The sequence below is a fragment of the Paralichthys olivaceus genome, chromosome 1, assembly GCF_024713975.1.
Source record: "Paralichthys olivaceus isolate ysfri-2021 chromosome 1, ASM2471397v2, whole genome shotgun sequence".
Lineage (NCBI taxonomy): Eukaryota > Metazoa > Chordata > Actinopteri > Pleuronectiformes > Paralichthyidae > Paralichthys > Paralichthys olivaceus.
The window spans coordinates 14,067,098-14,087,068 of NC_091093.1; the positions used below are offsets into that span (position 1 = coordinate 14,067,098).

The 19,971-nt window shown below is 43.5% G+C and overlaps 1 protein-coding gene across 2 annotated transcripts; it reads left to right on the forward strand.

Annotated features, from left to right (window-relative positions):
* Nucleotides 1-921: 921 nt before the first annotated feature.
* ppm1g (protein phosphatase, Mg2+/Mn2+ dependent, 1G) lies at nucleotides 922-9,758 on the forward strand. 2 transcript variants are annotated; one of them, XM_020080157.2, is made up of 14 exons: nucleotides 922-1,084; nucleotides 1,383-1,519; nucleotides 2,826-2,895; nucleotides 3,184-3,269; nucleotides 3,571-3,700; nucleotides 3,907-4,015; nucleotides 4,588-4,790; nucleotides 5,003-5,181; nucleotides 5,267-5,398; nucleotides 5,912-6,014; nucleotides 6,519-6,650; nucleotides 6,849-6,978; nucleotides 7,374-7,473; nucleotides 7,700-9,758. In XM_020080157.2, the coding sequence occupies exons 1-14, from the start codon at nucleotides 937-939 to the stop codon at nucleotides 7,886-7,888; spliced, it is 1,848 nt and encodes a 615-aa protein (XP_019935716.2). In that variant the 5' UTR covers nucleotides 922-936; the 3' UTR covers nucleotides 7,889-9,758. The 2 variants fall into 2 exon arrangements, with proteins under 2 accessions (XP_019935716.2, XP_019935717.2); XM_020080158.2 differs by having other exon boundaries at nucleotides 5,006-5,181.
* The last annotated feature ends 10,213 nt before the right edge of the window (nucleotides 9,759-19,971 follow it).

Consider the following 19,971-nt stretch of genomic DNA (forward strand, 5'->3'; position numbering starts at 1 on the left):
AATATATATGACCATATGAGATTATTGATGGTGGAGTGGGTAAGCAGCATGTGACTGTTGCAGCTCATCGAGGTGTTTGAACAACTTACAGCTTTGTGTATAGGAACATGGGATACATCTAATAACGAGGAGTGAAGGGACAAAAACCCAAGTCATTTTTGTGCTTTTTGAGTTTTTTGCTTTTTCCCCTTGTGGAGTGGGAATATAAAGTAGAATTTGGGCAGTATTCAGGTATATTACAAATATTTCAAAGTTGTTCCTAATGTAAGTAAATAAAGGTAGTTCATTTACACCAATGGGGACTGTACATCTTTTTAAAATGCTTTATTCAACATTGAGTACCTTACAAACAGGCCAAATATAAACTTTAAGCATCACAACATAGGAAATGTGGACAGTTTATTGTGTTCTATAATATATTAATACAATAAAAACATAGTTAAATAATTAAATACATTATAATAGAAATATAATAACTTTACAAAGAGGTAGGAAATGAGTTAACTCTAAACGACTGAAAGTATAGACGAGACCTTGAGAACTTGTATCTATGGATGTGGAATTTACGAAATAAATGTCAGTTGGTTGTACACCAACAACCTTTCTGATTTTTATTAGCATAATCTAATAAAACATCTCTAGCTTCAAGTTTGATGGAGAAGTTGGTTTTTTGGCAAGAGGATCTACACATTCCCAAAGAGTTGCTGAGCACTGACATTCATAAAACAACTTAGATCGTTTCATCGTCAGTCTTTGATCAATCTTTATAAAACTGGATAGCATTTTATTTTATGTTTCATTAATATTGAGAACTATTTTGTGATTTCGTTGAGAATAATAGATTTATAATGACTGAACTGTACTGTTTTCAAATCGTTCGCTCATGACGTCAGGACGCACGTCTCGGACACGCCCCCTAGCTGGGAGGAAAGGGACATGCGCGGGCGCGCTGCTTCCTGCTCGGCTGCTTCTCCTCGGTCTGTCTGTGTTGATAGCGGCTCCTGCTCCCACACGTGCGGTGCTTCATATGTGAATCTCTCTCCTCTGAACCCGGCCACAGATTCATCCTGCTCCGTCACATCAGGTAAACCAGCCGCTGACTGTTTGGAGTTCGTGCCTCTGCGCAGCCGCTTCTCCCGGCGGGGGCAGAGGCTACGGTCCCTGGAAGTTTAGCCGGGTTGGCTGCTGCTAGCTTCGCGATGTTAGCTAGCTGCTGCCGATGCGTCTACTTTTTGTTGTGGTGTCGCTAACTGTAGCTAGCTAGCGACTATAGCTAGCCTGCTTACCAAACGCAGCCGAAGTGCGACACACGCTCTGTGTGATATGTGTTTCTTTGCACGTGAAGCAAACATGTGATGTTTCCATTGTGTCGTCCTCTCCAGGTGCAAAGCCATTCAATCCAATAACCATGGGGGCTTATCTGTCGCAGCCTAACACGGCCAAGACCTCTTCCGATGGCGGCAACAGCAACATGAGCTACGGCTACTCTGCTATGCAGGGCTGGCGTGTCTCCATGGAGGTAAGGCGGACAAAAGAGGGACCGCATCAAAAGACAACCATGTTGCTGCCTTGTGTCCTGAGGAGAGGATCAGTGTGCAAATGTAAATGGCGGGATGAATGCATGTGAGGCTGTTCTCTGCGTAGCTTCGGTTTGGAAGCAGCTGGTTGGTGTCTCTCCAGAGTTCACACTCCTCAACCAGCTCCTCTCTCCCCATCCACTGCAGTGATGATTAAAATCCACAATTCATCCTCGGGGTGTTTTTAGCTGAGTTACATTACAATCGCTCCGACAGTATCCAACAGTGTGTAGCTGCTGTTAGCTCAGTGACTCACTTGTGATGAAAGACCCTGTGTCTTTGTTTGTTCATCACACACATGTTTAATCATGTATGAGCCATTTGTATGTACATGCATCGACTATCAACTTAATAAAGTAGGGTGAAAAATTCTAAGTACATTCATGTACGTAAATAAGTCCAAAGACACGTATGAACATGACTAACTGAAGATTGCACTCGAGCACATTGGAATTGTAACCCCTGCTTAGAAGCTATTGGGTAAAATGTTCATCTTAAATTATACTAAAGCTGTCTAACAACTGTAGAGGAGTAGAAAGTACTTTTCCCCTGTGAAACGTAGTTAGGTAAGTGGAAATATCCAAGTTAATTGCAAGTACTGCAAAACTACTTGAGTAAATTAAGTCAGTTACTTTCCACCACTGGGGAATGCACACGTTTTCTAGTGGGGTTTAACAGGATCTTAAAAAGTCTAAAGCTGAACAATCTGTACTTTGGACCTTAGATTGTCTTCCATTGCATTTCAAAATTAGTGTTTTATTAAGTAAAAATTGTTGGCTTAGTATGTAGCTCTCAACGATACAGATATTAGTATTTGTAATAAAAATAATACCAGTGTGATAACTGACAAACACCCTAGTCATTGACTACGGAAACCTGCTGTTTCTGTCTGTAGTTTAAGAGATAACCTGGCACTTTGAGGGTTATTCTCTACTAATCTACTTTTATTTTTCAATTATGACAAAGTGTAACTAATTCTGTGACTCTGATAGTCCTTCATATGCGTCATACTTCACACAGGTAAAAAAAAAATAGGTACATGTTAATTCATTATGGCTGTGAAGGCGTTCCATCTCTCATTACACTGGAACATAGAATGCATGTCTCAGACACCCCCCCTTTTAGGGATGAATGGAACATCTACTTTTTGTCGTCTTATCCCCTCTCACCCACTTCCAAAATGTACAAGTTGCTTCCTTGATCACAAGGGGAATTTTGGTTTCCATTTTTGTCTTTGTTGTGTCACAGGATGCTCACAACTGTATTCCAGAGTTTGATGAGGAGACCGCCATGTTCGCAGTATATGACGGACACGGAGGTAAGATAATTATACTATTTATAGTATTTTGTAGAAAATGTTTACCCTTTTATAGCATTTATTTGCTAAACATCAACACTTGCCCTTTTCATAACATTGGTAGTGCACGATACACAAAACTGTTTCCATAACAAACTCCTGTCAGAGATAAGGATGTCCTTTTTGATTTTTTTTTTTTCTTTAGTGTTCAATTAGTTTCTCTTCATTGTTTGTTTGACACACCCCTCTGAGTATGGTGTGCAAACACACCTACTCTGAGAATTTATACAACCTGCTGTTCCCATTTAGGTGAAGAGGTGGCTCTCTACTGTTCAAAGTACCTTCCTGACATCATCAAGGAGCAGAAGACTTACAAAGATGGCAAACTGCAAAAGGTGAGATCCTGTAGAAGCCCTAGATTCTCATGACCAGAGGTGTGCTACTCTACTCTGCCATAGATATGGTTCACATGCATTAGAAACAGTGTATCTCGAGAGTGTGGTCATCTTTATTTTTTGGATTTACAGTCCAGACACATTCACAGCAGCCTCTGAATAGATCTGCAACATGAATCAGAGTCAGTTTTTCAATTACCTGACCCGGGGCAGGATTCTGATATGAATCTCATTTATCTTAACCCCAATGTTGCACTGTGCTACTTGACATTGACCGACAAATACTTCTGCTTGTTTCCAGGCACTGGAAGACGCCTTCCTGGCTATCGACAGCAGAATAACCACAGAGGAAGTTGTCAAGGAGCTGATCCAGATCGCTGGACGACCCACACAGGAGCCGCCCGCTGAAAAGGTGTCAGAGGAGGATGATTGTGAGTAAACCATTTATAACATTTATGTGGTATTGTTTGGTGGGGATGTCAGTTGTAAGGTATAAACTTGGGAATGTCCAGTATAATAAAATAGGAAAGAAAAATGCCATGACAAAGATGTAAAATGAAACATAACAAACCTTAGTTGTACACACAGATTGGAATGATAACTCCTGAGTCAGTCCATGTTTCCACTTTGCTTTCAGTGGACACAGAGGAGGCAGCCTTGCTTCACGAGGAGGCTACAATGACCATAGAGGAGCTGCTGGTTCGCTACGGCCAGAACCGCAACGCTGTCAAACATGCTGCCCTCAGGTAGACCAACAAACTTTTTTACGCAGGACTTTGTGGCAATTATGTACTGTGGCTTCAACATTCATTCAGTTACGTCAATGGAGTCCTCATGCAAGTCCACACAATCACTATAAAGTTTTTATCACCTCCTGTGCATTTAACTGACCCTGTTGTTAACATAAAAACACAATGACAGCATCTGACAACACCTCTTTGGACAGAGGATGTTTGTATATAATCTATAAGTTTTAATGATAGTGATCCATATCAGGCTTTCTATTTGTAGTTGAGACGCCATGTTGAATGTTGTGGTAAACTGCTGCTGATTTTTTTTGACAACTTCGACATGAAAATTAAAAATGGGAGAGCCCCAATATATTAATCTAGTAAGGCACCTGGATCGTCCAGCTGGAGAGATGCCGATTCTGATACCTCTGCTATTAACTCTTTATGTGGTGTGAATAGATTCTCTACCAGAATATCCTGGATGTTGTAACTTAGTTCACTGTTATCTTAGTAGTTGAGTAATACAACAGTTTAGATTTTAAGAGTCATGTTGCTTACCCCTCTTTCCTCTTGGTGTTTTGTTCTAGTGCGGCTGCTAAGAAGGCGTCCTGCCCACAGCCCGAGGCCTCTGGAGACAAAGTGGTAGGTGGGGAAGGACCAAAGAAAGAGGGGCTTAACGGACAATTGGAGGAGGAGAGCAACGGGAAAGTGAAGCAAGGGGAAGGAGCAGCCTGTGCGTCCAAGCTGCGGGCCTGTCGGAGAACAGGGGCGGGAGAAGGCAGTGGTGCAGGTACAGGATGATGGCATGAGATGACAAAATATGTTTTGTTTATATCGTAACAAAAAAGCTTCAATATGTAAATTAGTAGGTGAGAGTAGAAAACAATGTCAGCCCTTAAACAAGTATTCAATTTGAGCACTTATTACACGCCCTCTCCTTTTTACCATTCAGTATTGCTCTCCTGTCAAACATCTTGTGTAACCATTTCTTCACCACACCAGCAGCTGACAGTGGAGAGTCTGGGAGCTCCAATGGAGAAGAAAAGGCCGGTAAGGCAGAAGGAGACGCAGGTCCTTCCTGCTCCTCTCTGCCCTCCAAGGCTGGAGGAGACTCCAAGTCCAGGTTCTTTGATGACAGTGAGGAGTCTGAGGAGGGAGAGGAAGAGGGCAGTGACGAAGAGGTGAGAGCAGGAGACCAGAATAGATTGTTGCTCTCCTGTAAGAACTCACTTAAGTTGAAAAGCATTCTTAAACTTTTTTTTTTAGGATGGTAGTGAAGAGGAAGAAGGTGACAGCAGCGAGATGGAAGAAGAGGAAGATACAGAGGAGGGCGAGGAAGACTCTGAGGAGGAAGAAGAGGAGGAAATGTGTCTACCTGGAATGGATGGCAAGGAGGAGGTGTGTACAACTGCTCTATCAGCAGTATGACTGCGGCCAACTTCATACACACAGGACATAAAGTCTTAATTATTAACGTAATGGTTGTTGTCACACAGTCTATTTTCAAGGGTGTTAATTTGCTGTTGCTGTGTGAGCTCTATAAATACCTCCCTTATACAACATACAATATGATCACAAAAATATTAGGACCACTTCCCACTGATTTTACCACTTTTAACAAGTCTTAACATTTTATGAAAGTGTTGTTTTGCATCGACAAGATAAACCTGTAACTGGTTTGAATTTTGGGTCTGATCTGAAATGTTCACTCATCATATTGGAATCTTTGTATGCAACTCTTTCTAGATGGTTTTAAAATAAACAACTCATTTGAAGCAAGAGCAATCTCTTCACCCCTGTGAATAAAGGCTATGAAACCAACAAACTTACTCTCTAATAAGTTTGGGGCATATGCAGTTGCAGATGCCAAATTTATTATAATGAGATTTTAACAGTGTCACATTTTCACAGCCTGGATCAGACAGCGGCACCACAGCCGTCGTGGCTTTGATCCGAGGGAAGCAGCTGATCGTGGCCAACGCTGGGGACTCACGCTGTGTGGTGTCTGAACGGGGTAAGTCCAAACCATTTGGAGCCAGTTTACATCAATGAAGTGCAATATATTTTAAATATATCAAAAATATCAAACTTCAGCTGAGTGTCCATTTGCCCATTACAAATACATTAAGTATTATTCTGTCTCTTATTGCTGCACCATTTTATTTTGTGACCTAATCACTTTTATGTATAATGATCCATAAAGTTAAACAAATTTGATGGCAAGAATATTCAGCGATTCCCTCTCCGTTATGATGCATTTCCACATTAAAGCTTATAGTATCAGCACAGCAGAAAAAAGTGTCTGCTCTCAAGAGACGGTGCAGCCTCCAACCCTAAAAAGAAATGTTATGTACATACCATAAGAATCTTAAAATCAGTTAATTTACTTATTCTTATCAGTTGATCCAGTGATGTTACTGGACTACAGCCGATCTGATATGCGTGGTAGATCTTTGAGTTTAAGGCTTTGCTGTTATCTTGTATGTAACATAAACACTCCGTTCCTACGGTGCTGTAGGAAAAGCTGTCGACATGTCTTATGACCACAAACCAGAGGATGAGTTGGAACTGGCTCGCATCAAAAATGCTGGAGGGAAAGTGACCATGGATGGACGCGTCAACGGAGGATTGAACTTGTCCAGAGCTATCGGTACGGCTGAGTTGGTGTTTTACTCTCTGACTACTCACATGAGGAGCAATAGAATTAAACTCAGTCCTCTTTGTCAATACAGTTACCTCCTGTTTTAAGTTCAAAGCACAATGTCATCTTTTCCTCCTTTGATATGATCACGTTCATTAGCACACTGAGATTCATGTTATATATATTTATCTGGACTCTGGTTCTCAGGTGACCACTTCTACAAGAGGAACAAGACTCTGTCTCCAGAGGAGCAGATGATTTCTTCGATGCCGGACGTCAAAGTTCTGACCCTTAACGAGGAGCACGACTTCATGGTCATCGCCTGCGACGGCATCTGGTGAGTAGCAGTGGTGGCATAAGTGAGGCCCAGTACTAAAAAGAAGTGATTTCTAGGAAAAGAGAATTGCAGTTCTGTCTGGGTGAAACTACTTTACTGTTAAGACGTAACGGTTCATAGATTTGCTTTCTCGCTGGTGTCACGCTCTGCCTTTTCGACGGTATCAGAGGCATTTCTGGTGCTGGTATCAGCACATCTACAACTAGAAGTTATTCCCTAACCACGTCCCTGCCTGCACACTCGTGTGAGGCTGATATTTGTTCCAAAGTCTTGATTTTATAAGGTCATTAGGCACAATGAAAGAGTTTTTGTAGCTGATAATTACTTAACATGCTTGAGGCTTTTTTTCCTTTTGATTTGTCACTCACCTGTTAATGCGCTTCGTTTGTGTGCAGGAATGTGTTGAGCAGTCAGGAGGTGGTGGACTTCATCAGTGAGAGGATCAAACTGGACCAGAGTGGCAAGGCCAGACCACTCTCATCTATTGTGGAAGAGGTGAAAAAGTTTCCCTTACACACTTGTATATAAATCATATCTGTAGCTTGCCTCAGAGCCCAGCAATCAAAGTAATAGACATGGAAACAGACATGGGTGTTTACATGGCTAAAATTTGCTGAAATTCTACCAATCACTAATATTTAATCTACAACTAATATGTAGTCATTGTACTATCTAGCTGATAGCTTAAATTGACTCTAAATACCATGTGTCCTCCTGACAGCTGGTGGACCACTGTTTGGCCCCAGACACATCTGGAGACGGGACAGGATGTGACAACATGACTTGCATCCTCATCACCTTCCTGCCACACCCATCAGATGACACAAAGAAGAGGAAGCACCCGGAAGAGGCAGAAGGGACCGAGCCCGAGGAGAACGGAAATGACAGCAAAAAGGCTAAAAGTGAATAGAGGAAAAAAGAAACTGTCGACAGGAGAGCAGCTGGTCCCAGACTACCCCAGATACACCAGAGACACATTCTGTTTAAAATTAAATCCTTACCTCACAAACAAAGAATTTGCCCCAAGACAGAAATCCCAACTTCTATATGTTTGCTCAAAGAACAGCTGAACAACGATCATCAGTATAGTTCTTATCATCTGTTTTAGGTGGATTCTCACTTTCACACCCCTCCAGTCGTTCCTTTTGTTTGGTTTTGGTGGAAAGAAGCTGGACACAGTTAAACCCCTTAAATCTAGAACAGTCGGACTGAATACTGCATCACTCACCATGAATTTATTACTGTCTAACTTGGCTTCATGCAAAGGTAACATTAGAAAAATGGTCGATTCAGAGGATTTTACTGTCCTTTGTCGCCCAGATTAAAGCTTCATGATGCCATGGGACTGTGAATGTGAGTCTAGTGTTGCACTGAATGTGTTGACCTCCTCCGTTCCATGCTACATCCAAACTAGTATGTTTTTTTCCTATTTTGAATTTTCAAGCCCCTAAATAGAAACTTTTGTAAACTGTACGCCCAAAATATATTTAACTCCATTGCATTTAAAAACGTAGACTTAAAAAAATGATGGCACAGATGTTAGCACGCTCGCTTACTGATTGGATGTTATCATTCACAAAGTATCCTCCCCTGAGTCATCACGCTCTTATCACGTAACCTTTTTCCTGAACAAAACAAACTGCAACAGCCTCGATCACCAGTGGCGTGTGCAACTTGGATGTTTAATACCTGCAACAGTTCCACCTCGTCAGTTCAAGTGAAGAGATCACTTGTCAAACTCAGACGATGTGCTTCCTGTCTGCACTGGTACACGCATGCTCAGTGTACGGGACTGGTCATGTGATTTTCAGGCGTGTATGTATGGACTGAGATCATTTTGGTTTTGAGTTGAAAACATATTATCATGGATGTACACCAGGCTCATCTCTGATAGTTATCTCACAGAGAAGAACTTAACGATGTTTAGGTTCTGGTCCAGTTTCTTTACTTCAACATTTATACATTTTTCTTTCCATTAGCACACATTGGTTTTTTTGTCTCGCTGGTCACATAATCTCCCAGAACTTCACCATTATCCTGCCTTTCTTTTGATTCCTGCTTTGTGTCTTGTCTTGATCAAAAATCTGTAAATTTTCAGACGGCGAAAAGATGTCATGGTTTTGGGAACGAGTGTATTTTCATCTATAAGAGATGATAGCATGGAAACGGAGGCAAGCCTTAGGTGTCTCTCCAGAGAGAGGTGTTGATAGAAGCCAAGAACGAGCCCTCAACACGCAGCTCGTCTCCAGGACTCTACCTTCCTCCACCCAGTCACTCTCTCTGTCCCGTTTCCCTTCTTACACCTTTTAAAGACTATCTCTTGAACATGTGTTTTATTTAAACCGTATTTCCACTCAAATGTTCATATATTTCATTTTGGATGAATTAGTCCTTTGGCAGTTTTTAAAAATAATCCTTTTTGTGAGCACACTCTTGAAATGTCTTGACCCTGGACTGCGGAGAGAATGTACAAGGTTCATTTTTTGAGTGGAAATACAATTTGAATTTCTGAGCACCAAGACAGTGTAACTGTTAAAAGAAATTTCTTTATTTTCAGAAGCCTCATTTACAACCATGTCATGTGACTGTAAGTTTGTTTCTAGTGTTCTATCTCGTCACCATGCCCTTTTTTCTGTACATAGTTTTTTCAATACTTGTAATTGGAGAAAAAGAAAATGCTTTTTCTTTGTAATTGTGAGTCAATGTGACATTTTGGTGCATACTCTTTTGACACCAGTATGTAAGTACATACAAATACATTTTTTTAAATAATGCGACAACTGTGGTCCTTTGTTATTTCTTTAACAGCAACAACCGGTGTCTTTTAAAAAAAAAATTTCAGCCACATTTTTATTTGTGAATCAGTTTTTGTAAATGTGATTAATGCTAAAGTAACATTTTTCACACGCAATTTGTTGCTTAAATTCTGTAATAACATAATTTAGACCCCACATAAGATGAATAAAACAGACACATATCTGCAACACAAATCAATGAATACATATGAAGGTAACTTGGGCTCAGGAGCAGGCCCACACTTTATCCACACGTCATCGCCTGTCAAGTCTACATTTAGCTGGTCAACCCATCACACGTTCAGATTTCACTACCCAACCTTCCACTTCTTTCGTGCGCCCTTTTAACTCGTCAATTCCTCAACCCCTACTTGCATCCCTTCATCCTCCTTCCCTCATCCCTACCCACTTAGTTGGGTCAGATTGTTGAAGCCACTGTAACCTGTGAAATATGTTGATCTACCAAGAATGGATAGAGATGGCTGTTCATTTGGAGTGGATAATCCAGTAATCGTCACATATGTGAACCTCATGGTGGAGCTGTGTGGCACTACAGGGCTGTTTTGACAAACTGCTGATGTAGGACAACAGACCATCCTGTAGATAGCAGCAAAGGCATTGTATCTGTCACCCTGGTGCTTTCATACATTGAATCACAATTCCATATGGAGAGAGTTGTAACCATGTGCCATTAAAGTCAGTAAAAAGTCAGGTGAGTTTCACCCCAACCAGAGAGAAGAGCTGATCTCATTGGGCTCTCACACACACGCATAATCTATTCCCTAGCCCCCCACACAACTGAATGCCTAACGAATTGTTAACCGCTAAAACAACCCTTTGAATTTGCAGCAACCAGACAAATCGCCTTCATAAAGTCAAACTGTCCTCACTTTGATGGTATTGAACCACAGTTGGCCCTGAATACTATAGATTCATAATCAATGTAAGTCAATGTATTGTCCTAAAGTCATGGAGACACAACTGTGTGTGTTAGGGTTAGGGTTGCAGCCAGGGTTAGGGTTAGGGTTGGGGATGAAAACCCATTGGAGATCAAGATATTCTTGAATAACTTTTGTTCTGAAGGTCATAGAGACTTGGAAGTTGGTTTCATCTGAACTAATGTGGGGATGCCCGATCCATTGGTACCCTCCCCGAGCTTCTCCGACCTCCGGAAGGGGTCAAACCACCAAATCTCAACAAAAAAGTACACAATATTTTTGAATAACTTTTTCTCTGAACGTCGTAGAGACTTGGGCATTTCACAGATAGTAAAGGGGAGACAGCCACGCACCCACACCAAATTTCAGCACGTTTCGAGCAAGCAGCGCAGAGTTATTCACCCTATGACGAATAGGGTTAGGGCTGAAATGAGGGTTAGGGTTGCAATTAGGGTTAGGGTTGCAGCCAGGGTTAGGGTTAGGGTTGGGGATGAAAACCCATTGGAGATCAAGATATTCTTGAATAACTTTTGTTCTGAAGGTCATAGAGACTTGGAAGTTGGTTCCATCTGAACTAATGTGGGGATGCCCGATCCATTGGTACAATCCCCGAGCTTCTCCGACCTCCGGAAGGGGTCAAACCACCAAATCTCAACAAAAAAGTACACAATATTTTTGAATAACTTTTTCTCTGAACGTCGTAGAGACTTGGGCATTTCACAGATAGTAAAGGGGAGACAGCCACGCACCCACACCAAATTTCAGCACGTTTCGAGCAAGCAGCGCAGAGTTATTCACCCTATGGCGAATAGGGTTAGGGCTGAAATGAGGGTTAGGGTTGGGGTTAGGGTTGCAATTAGGGTTAGGGTTAGGGTTGGGGATGAAAACCCATTGGAGATCAAGATATTCTTGAATAACTTTTGTTCTGAAGGTCATAGAGACTTGGAAGTTGGTTCCATCTGAACTAATGTGGGGATGCCCGATCCATTGGTACCATCCCCGAGCTTCTCCGACCTCCGGAAGGGGTCAAACCACCAAATCTCAACAAAAAAGTACACGATATTTTTGAATAACTTTTTCTCTGAACGTCGTAGAGACTTGGGCATTTCACAGATAGTAAAGGGGAGACAGCCACGCACCCACACCAAATTTCAGCATGTTTCGAGCAAGCAGCGCAGAGTTATTCACCCTATGGCGAATAGGGTTAGGGCTGAAATGAGGGTTAGGGTTAGGGTTGCAATTAGGGTTAGGGTTGCAGCCAGGGTTAGGGTTAGGGTTGGGGATGAAAACCCATTGGAGATCAAGATATTCTTGAATAACTTTTGTTCTGAAGGTCATAGAGACTTGGAAGTTGGTTCCATCTGAACTAATGTGGGGATGCCCGATCCATTGGTACCATCCCCGAGCTTCTCCGACCTCCGGAAGGGGTCAAACCACCAAATCTCAACAAAAAAGTACACGATATTTTTGAATAACTTTTTCTCTGAACGTCGTCGAGACTTGGGCATTTCACAGATAGTAAAGGGGAGACAGCCACGCACCCACACCAAATTTCAGCACGTTTCGAGCAAGCAGCGCAGAGTTATTCACCCTATGGTGAATAGGGTTAGGGCTGAAATGAGGGTTTGGGTTAGGGTTAGGGTTGCAATTAGGGTTAGGGTTGTAGCCAGGGTTAGGGTTAGGGTTGGGGATGAAAACCCATTGGAGATCAAGATATTCTTGAATAACTTTTGTTCTGAAGGTCATAGAGACTTGGAAGTTGGTTCCATCTGAACTAATGTGGGGATGCCCGATCCATTGGTACAATCCCCGAGCTTCTCCGACCTCCGGAAGGGGTCAAACCACCAAATCTCAACAAAAAAGTACACGATATTTTTGAATAACTTTTTCTCTGAACGTCGTAGAGACTTGGGCATTTCACAGATAGTAAAGGGGAGACAGCCACGCACCCACACCAAATTTCAGCACGTTTCGAGCAAGCAGCGCAGAGTTATTCACCCTATGGCAAATAGGGTTAGGGCTGAAATGAGGGTTAGGGTTAGGGTTAGGGTTGCAATTAGGGTTAGGGTTGCAGCCAGGGTTAGGGTTAGGGTTGGGGATGAAAACCCATTGGAGATCAAGATATTCTTGAATAACTTTTGTTCTGAAGGTCATAGAGACTTGGAAGTTGGTTTCATCTGAACTAATGTGGGGATGCCCGATCCATTGGTACCCTCCCCGAGCTTCTCCGACCTCCGGAAGGGGTCAAACCACCAAATCTCAACAAAAAAGTACACAATATTTTTGAATAACTTTTTCTCTGAACGTCGTAGAGACTTGGGCATTTCACAGATAGTAAAGGGGAGACAGCCACGCACCCACACCAAATTTCAGCACGTTTCGAGCAAGCAGCGCAGAGTTATTCACCCTATGACGAATAGGGTTAGGGCTGAAATGAGGGTTAGGGTTGCAATTAGGGTTAGGGTTGCAGCCAGGGTTAGGGTTAGGGTTGGGGATGAAAACCCATTGGAGATCAAGATATTCTTGAATAACTTTTGTTCTGAAGGTCATAGAGACTTGGAAGTTGGTTCCATCTGAACTAATGTGGGGATGCCCGATCCATTGGTACAATCCCCGAGCTTCTCCGACCTCCGGAAGGGGTCAAACCACCAAATCTCAACAAAAAAGTACACAATATTTTTGAATAACTTTTTCTCTGAACGTCGTAGAGACTTGGGCATTTCACAGATAGTAAAGGGGAGACAGCCACGCACCCACACCAAATTTCAGCACGTTTCGAGCAAGCAGCGCAGAGTTATTCACCCTATGGCGAATAGGGTTAGGGCTGAAATGAGGGTTAGGGTTGGGGTTAGGGTTGCAATTAGGGTTAGGGTTAGGGTTGGGGATGAAAACCCATTGGAGATCAAGATATTCTTGAATAACTTTTGTTCTGAAGGTCATAGAGACTTGGAAGTTGGTTCCATCTGAACTAATGTGGGGATGCCCGATCCATTGGTACCATCCCCGAGCTTCTCCGACCTCCGGAAGGGGTCAAACCACCAAATCTCAACAAAAAAGTACACGATATTTTTGAATAACTTTTTCTCTGAACGTCGTAGAGACTTGGGCATTTCACAGATAGTAAAGGGGAGACAGCCACGCACCCACACCAAATTTCAGCATGTTTCGAGCAAGCAGCGCAGAGTTATTCACCCTATGGCGAATAGGGTTAGGGCTGAAATGAGGGTTAGGGTTAGGGTTGCAATTAGGGTTAGGGTTGCAGCCAGGGTTAGGGTTAGGGTTGGGGATGAAAACCCATTGGAGATCAAGATATTCTTGAATAACTTTTGTTCTGAAGGTCATAGAGACTTGGAAGTTGGTTCCATCTGAACTAATGTGGGGATGCCCGATCCATTGGTACCATCCCCGAGCTTCTCCGACCTCCGGAAGGGGTCAAACCACCAAATCTCAACAAAAAAGTACACGATATTTTTGAATAACTTTTTCTCTGAACGTCGTCGAGACTTGGGCATTTCACAGATAGTAAAGGGGAGACAGCCACGCACCCACACCAAATTTCAGCACGTTTCGAGCAAGCAGCGCAGAGTTATTCACCCTATGGTGAATAGGGTTAGGGCTGAAATGAGGGTTTGGGTTAGGGTTAGGGTTGCAATTAGGGTTAGGGTTGCAGCCAGGGTTAGGGTTAGGGTTGGGGATGAAAACCCATTGGAGATCAAGATATTCTTGAATAACTTTTGTTCTGAAGGTCATAGAGACTTGGAAGTTGGTTCCATCTGAACTAATGTGGGGATGCCCGATCCATTGGTACAATCCCCGAGCTTCTCCGACCTCCGGAAGGGGTCAAACCACCAAATCTCAACAAAAAAGTACACGATATTTTTGAATAACTTTTTCTCTGAACGTCGTAGAGACTTGGGCATTTCACAGATAGTAAAGGGGAGACAGCCACGCACCCACACCAAATTTCAGCACGTTTCGAGCAAGCAGCGCAGAGTTATTCACCCTATGGCAAATAGGGTTAGGGCTGAAATGAGGGTTAGGGTTAGGGTTAGGGTTGCAATTAGGGTTAGGGTTGCAGCCAGGGTTAGGGTTAGGGTTGGGGATGAAAACCCATTGGAGATCAAGATATTCTTGAATAACTTTTGTTCTGAAGGTCATAGAGACTTGGAAGTTGGTTCCATCTGAACTAATGTGGGGATGCCCGATCCATTGGTACAATCCCCGAGCTTCTCCGACCTCCGGAAGGGGTCAAACCACCAAATCTCAACAAAAAAGTACACGATATTTTTGAATAACTTTTTCTCTGAACGTCGTAGAGACTTGGGCATTTCACAGATAGTAAAGGGGAGACAGCCACGCACCCACACCAAATTTCAGCACGTTTCGAGCAAGCAGCGCAGAGTTATTCACCCTATGGCGAATAGGGTTAGGGCTGAAATGAGGGTTAGGGTTGGGGTTAGGGTTGCAATTAGGGTTAGGGTTGCAGCCAGGGTTAGGGTTAGGGTTGGGGATGAAAACCCATTGGAGATCAAGATATTCTTGAATAACTTTTGTTCTGAAGGTCATAGAGACTTGGAAGTTGGTTCCATCTGAACTAATGTGGGGATGCCCGATCCATTGGTACAATCCCCGAGCTTCTCCGACCTCCGGAAGGGGTCAAACCACCAAATCTCAACAAAAAAGTACACGATATTTTTGAATAACTTTTTCTCTGAACGTCGTAGAGACTTGGGCATTTCACAGATAGTAAAGGGGAGACAGCCACGCACCCACACCAAATTTCAGCATGTTTCGAGCAAGCAGCGCAGAGCAGAGTTATTCACCCTATGGCAAATAGGGTTAGGGCTGAAATGAGGGTTAGGGTTAGGGTTAGGGTTGCAATTAGGGTTAGGGTTGCAGCCAGGGTTAGGGTTAGGGTTGGGGATGAAAACCCATTGGAGATCAAGATATTCTTGAATAACTTTTGTTCTGAAGGTCATAGAGACTTGGAAGTTGGTTCCATCTGAACTAATGTGGGGATGCCCGATCCATTGGTACCATCCCCGAGCTTCTCCGACCTCCGGAAGGGGTCAAACCACCAAATCTCAACAAAAAAGTACACGATATTTTTGAATAACTTTTTCTCTGAACGTCGTCGAGACTTGGGCATTTCACAGATAGTAAAGGGGAGACAGCCACGCACCCACACCAAATTTCAGCACGTTTCGAGCAAGCAGCGCAGAGTTATTCACCCTATGGCGAATAGGGTTAGGGCTGAAATGAGGGTTAGGGTTAGGGTTAGGGTTGCAATTAGGGTTAGGGTTGCAGCCAGGGTTAGGGTTAGGGTTGGGGATGAAAACCCATTGGAGATCAAGATATTCTTGAATAACTTTTGTTCTGAAGGTCATAGAGACTTGGAAGTTGGTTCCATCTGAACTAATGTGGGGATGCCCGATCCATTGGTACAATCCCCGAGCTTCTCCGACCTCCGGAAGGGGTCAAACCACCAAATCTCAACAAAAAAGTACACGATATTTTTGAATAACTTTTTCTCTGAACGTCGTAGAGACTTGGGCATTTCACAGATAGTAAAGGGGAGACAGCCACGCACCCACACCAAATTTCAGCACGTTTCGAGCAAGCAGCGCAGAGTTATTCACCCTATGGCGAATAGGGTTAGGGTTAGGGTTGCAATTAGGGTTAGGGTTGCAGCCAGGGTTAGGGTTAGGGTTGGGGATGAAAACCCATTGGAGATCAAGATATTCTTGAATAACTTTTGTTCTGAAGGTCATAGAGACTTGGAAGTTGGTTCCATCTGAACTAATGTGGGGATGCCCGATCCATTGGTACAATCCCCGAGCTTCTCCAACCTCCGGAAGGGGTCAAACCACCAAATCTCAACAAAAAAGTACACAATATTTTTGAATAACTTTTTCTCTGAACGTTGTAGAGACTTGGGCATTTCACAGATAGTAAAGGGGAGACAGCCACGCACCCACACCAAATTTCAGCACGTTTCGAGCAAGCAGCGCAGAGTTATTCACCCTATGACGAATAGGGTTAGGGCTGAAATGAGGGTTAGGGTTGCAATTAGGGTTAGGGTTGCAGCCAGGGTTAGGGTTAGGGTTGGGGATGAAAACCCATTGGAGATCAAGATATTCTTGAATAACTTTTGTTCTGAAGGTCATAGAGACTTGGAAGTTGGTTCCATCTGAACTAATGTGGGGATGCCCGATCCATTGGTACAATCCCCGAGCTTCTCCGACCTCCGGAAGGGGTCAAACCACCAAATCTCAACAAAAAAGTACACGATATTTTTGAATAACTTTTTCTCTGAACGTCGTAGAGACTTGGGCATTTCACAGATAGTAAAGGGGAGACAGCCACGCACCCACACCAAATTTCAGCACGTTTCGAGCAAGCAGCGCAGAGTTATTCACCCTATGGCGAATAGGGTTAGGGCTGAAATGAGGGTTAGGGTTGGGGTTAGGGTTGCAATTAGGGTTAGGGTTGCAGCCAGGGTTAGGGTTAGGGTTGGGGATGAAAACCCATTGGAGATCAAGATATTCTTGAATAACTTTTGTTCTGAAGGTCATAGAGACTTGGAAGTTGGTTCCATCTGAACTAATGTGGGGATGCCCGATCCATTGGTACCATCCCCGAGCTTCTCCGACCTCCGGAAGGGGTCAAACCACCAAATCTCAACAAAAAAGTACACGATATTTTTGAATAACTTTTTCTCTGAACGTCGTCGAGACTTGGGCATTTCACAGATAGTAAAGGGGAGACAGCCACGCACCCACACCAAATTTCAGCACGTTTCGAGCAAGCAGCGCAGAGTTATTCACCCTATGGCGAATAGGGTTAGGGCTGAAATGAGGGTTAGGGTTAGGGTTAGGGTTGCAATTAGGGTTAGGGTTGCAGCCAGGGTTAGGGTTAGGGTTGGGGATGAAAACCCATTGGAGATCAAGATATTCTTGAATAACTTTTGTTCTGAAGGTCATAGAGACTTGGAAGTTGGTTCCATCTGAACTAATGTGGGGATGCCCGATCCATTGGTACAATCCCCGAGCTTCTCCGACCTCCGGAAGGGGTCAAACCACCAAATCTCAACAAAAAAGTACACGATATTTTTGAATAACTTTTTCTCTGAACGTCGTAGAGACTTGGGCATTTCACAGATAGTAAAGGGGAGACAGCCACGCACCCACACCAAATTTCAGCACGTTTCGAGCAAGTAGCGCAGAGTTATTCACCCTATGGCGAATAGGGTTAGGGCTGAAATGAGGGTTAGGGTTGGGGTTAGGGTTGCAATTAGGGTTAGGGTTGCAGCCAGGGTTAGGGTTAGGGTTGGGGATGAAAACCCATTGGAGATCAAGATATTCTTGAATAACTTTTGTTCTGAAGGTCATAGAGACTTGGAAGTTGGTTCCATCTGAACTAATGTGGGGATGCCCGATCCATTGGTACCATCCCCGAGCTTCTCCGACCTCCGGAAGGGGTCAAACCACCAAATCTCAACAAAAAAGTACACGATATTTTTGAATAACTTTTTCTCTGAACGTCGTAGAGACTTGGGCATTTCACAGATAGTAAAGGGGAGACAGCCACGCACCCACACCAAATTTCAGCACGTTTCGAGCAAGCAGCGCAGAGTTATTCACCCTATGGCGAATAGGGTTAGGGCTGAAATGAGGGTTAGGGTTAGGGTTAGGGTTGCAATTAGGGTTAGGGTTGCAGCCAGGGTTAGGGTTAGGGTTGGGGATGAAAACCCATTGGAGATCAAGATATTCTTGAATAACTTTTGTTCTGAAGGTCATAGAGACTTGGAAGTTGGTTCCATCTGAACTAATGTGGGGATGCCCGATCCATTGGTACAATCCCCGAGCTTCTCCGACCTCCGGAAGGGGTCAAACCACCAAATCTCAACAAAAAAGTACACGATATTTTTGAATAACTTTTTCTCTGAACGTCGTAGAGACTTGGGCATTTCACAGATAGTAAAGGGGAGACAGCCACGCACCCACACCAAATTTCAGCACGTTTCGAGCAAGTAGCGCAGAGTTATTCACCCTATGGCGAATAGGGTTAGGGCTGAAATGAGGGTTAGGGTTGGGGTTAGGGTTGCAATTAGGGTTAGGGTTGCAGCCAGGGTTAGGGTTAGGGTTGGGGATGAAAACCCATTGGAGATCAAGATATTCTTGAATAACTTTTGTTCTGAAGGTCATAGAGACTTGGAAGTTGGTTCCATCTGAACTAATGTGGGGATGCCCGATCCATTGGTACCATCCCCGAGCTTCTCCGACCTCCGGAAGGGGTCAAACCACCAAATCTCAACAAAAAAGTACACGATATTTTTGAATAACTTTTTCTCTGAACGTCGTCGAGACTTGGGCATTTCACAGATAGTAAAGGGGAGACAGCCACGCACCCACACCAAATTTCAGCACGTTTCGAGCAAGCAGCGCAGAGTTATTCACCCTATGGTGAATAGGGTTAGGGCTGAAATGAGGGTTTGGGTTAGGGTTAGGGTTGCAATTAGGGTTAGGGTTGTAGCCAGGGTTAGGGTTAGGGTTGGGGATGAAAACCCATTGGAGATCAAGATATTCTTGAATAACTTTTGTTCTGAAGGTCATAGAGACTTGGAAGTTGGTTCCATCTGAACTAATGTGGGGATGCCCGATCCATTGGTACAATCCCCGAGCTTCTCCGACCTCCGGAAGGGGTCAAACCACCAAATCTCAACAAAAAAGTACACGATATTTTTGAATAACTTTTTCTCTGAACGTCGTAGAGACTTGGGCATTTCACAGATAGTAAAGGGGAGACAGCCACGCACCCACACCAAATTTCAGCACGTTTCGAGCAAGCAGCGCAGAGTTATTCACCCTATGGCGAATAGGGTTAGGGCTGAAATGAGGGTTAGGGTTAGGGTTAGGGTTGCAATTAGGGTTAGGGTTGCAGCCAGGGTTAGGGTTAGGGTTGGGGATGAAAACCCATTGGAGATCAAGATATTCTTGAATAACTTTTGTTCTGAAGGTCATAGAGACTTGGAAGTTGGTTCCATCTGAACTAATGTGGGGATGCCCGATCCATTGGTACCATCCCCGAGCTTCTCCGACCTCCGGAAGGGGTCAAACCACCAAATCTCAACAAAAAAGTACACAATATTTTTGAATAACTTTTTCTCTGAACGTCGTAGAGACTTGGGCATTTCACAGATAGTAAAGGGGAGACAGCCACGCACCCACACCAAATTTCAGCACGTTTCGAGCAAGCAG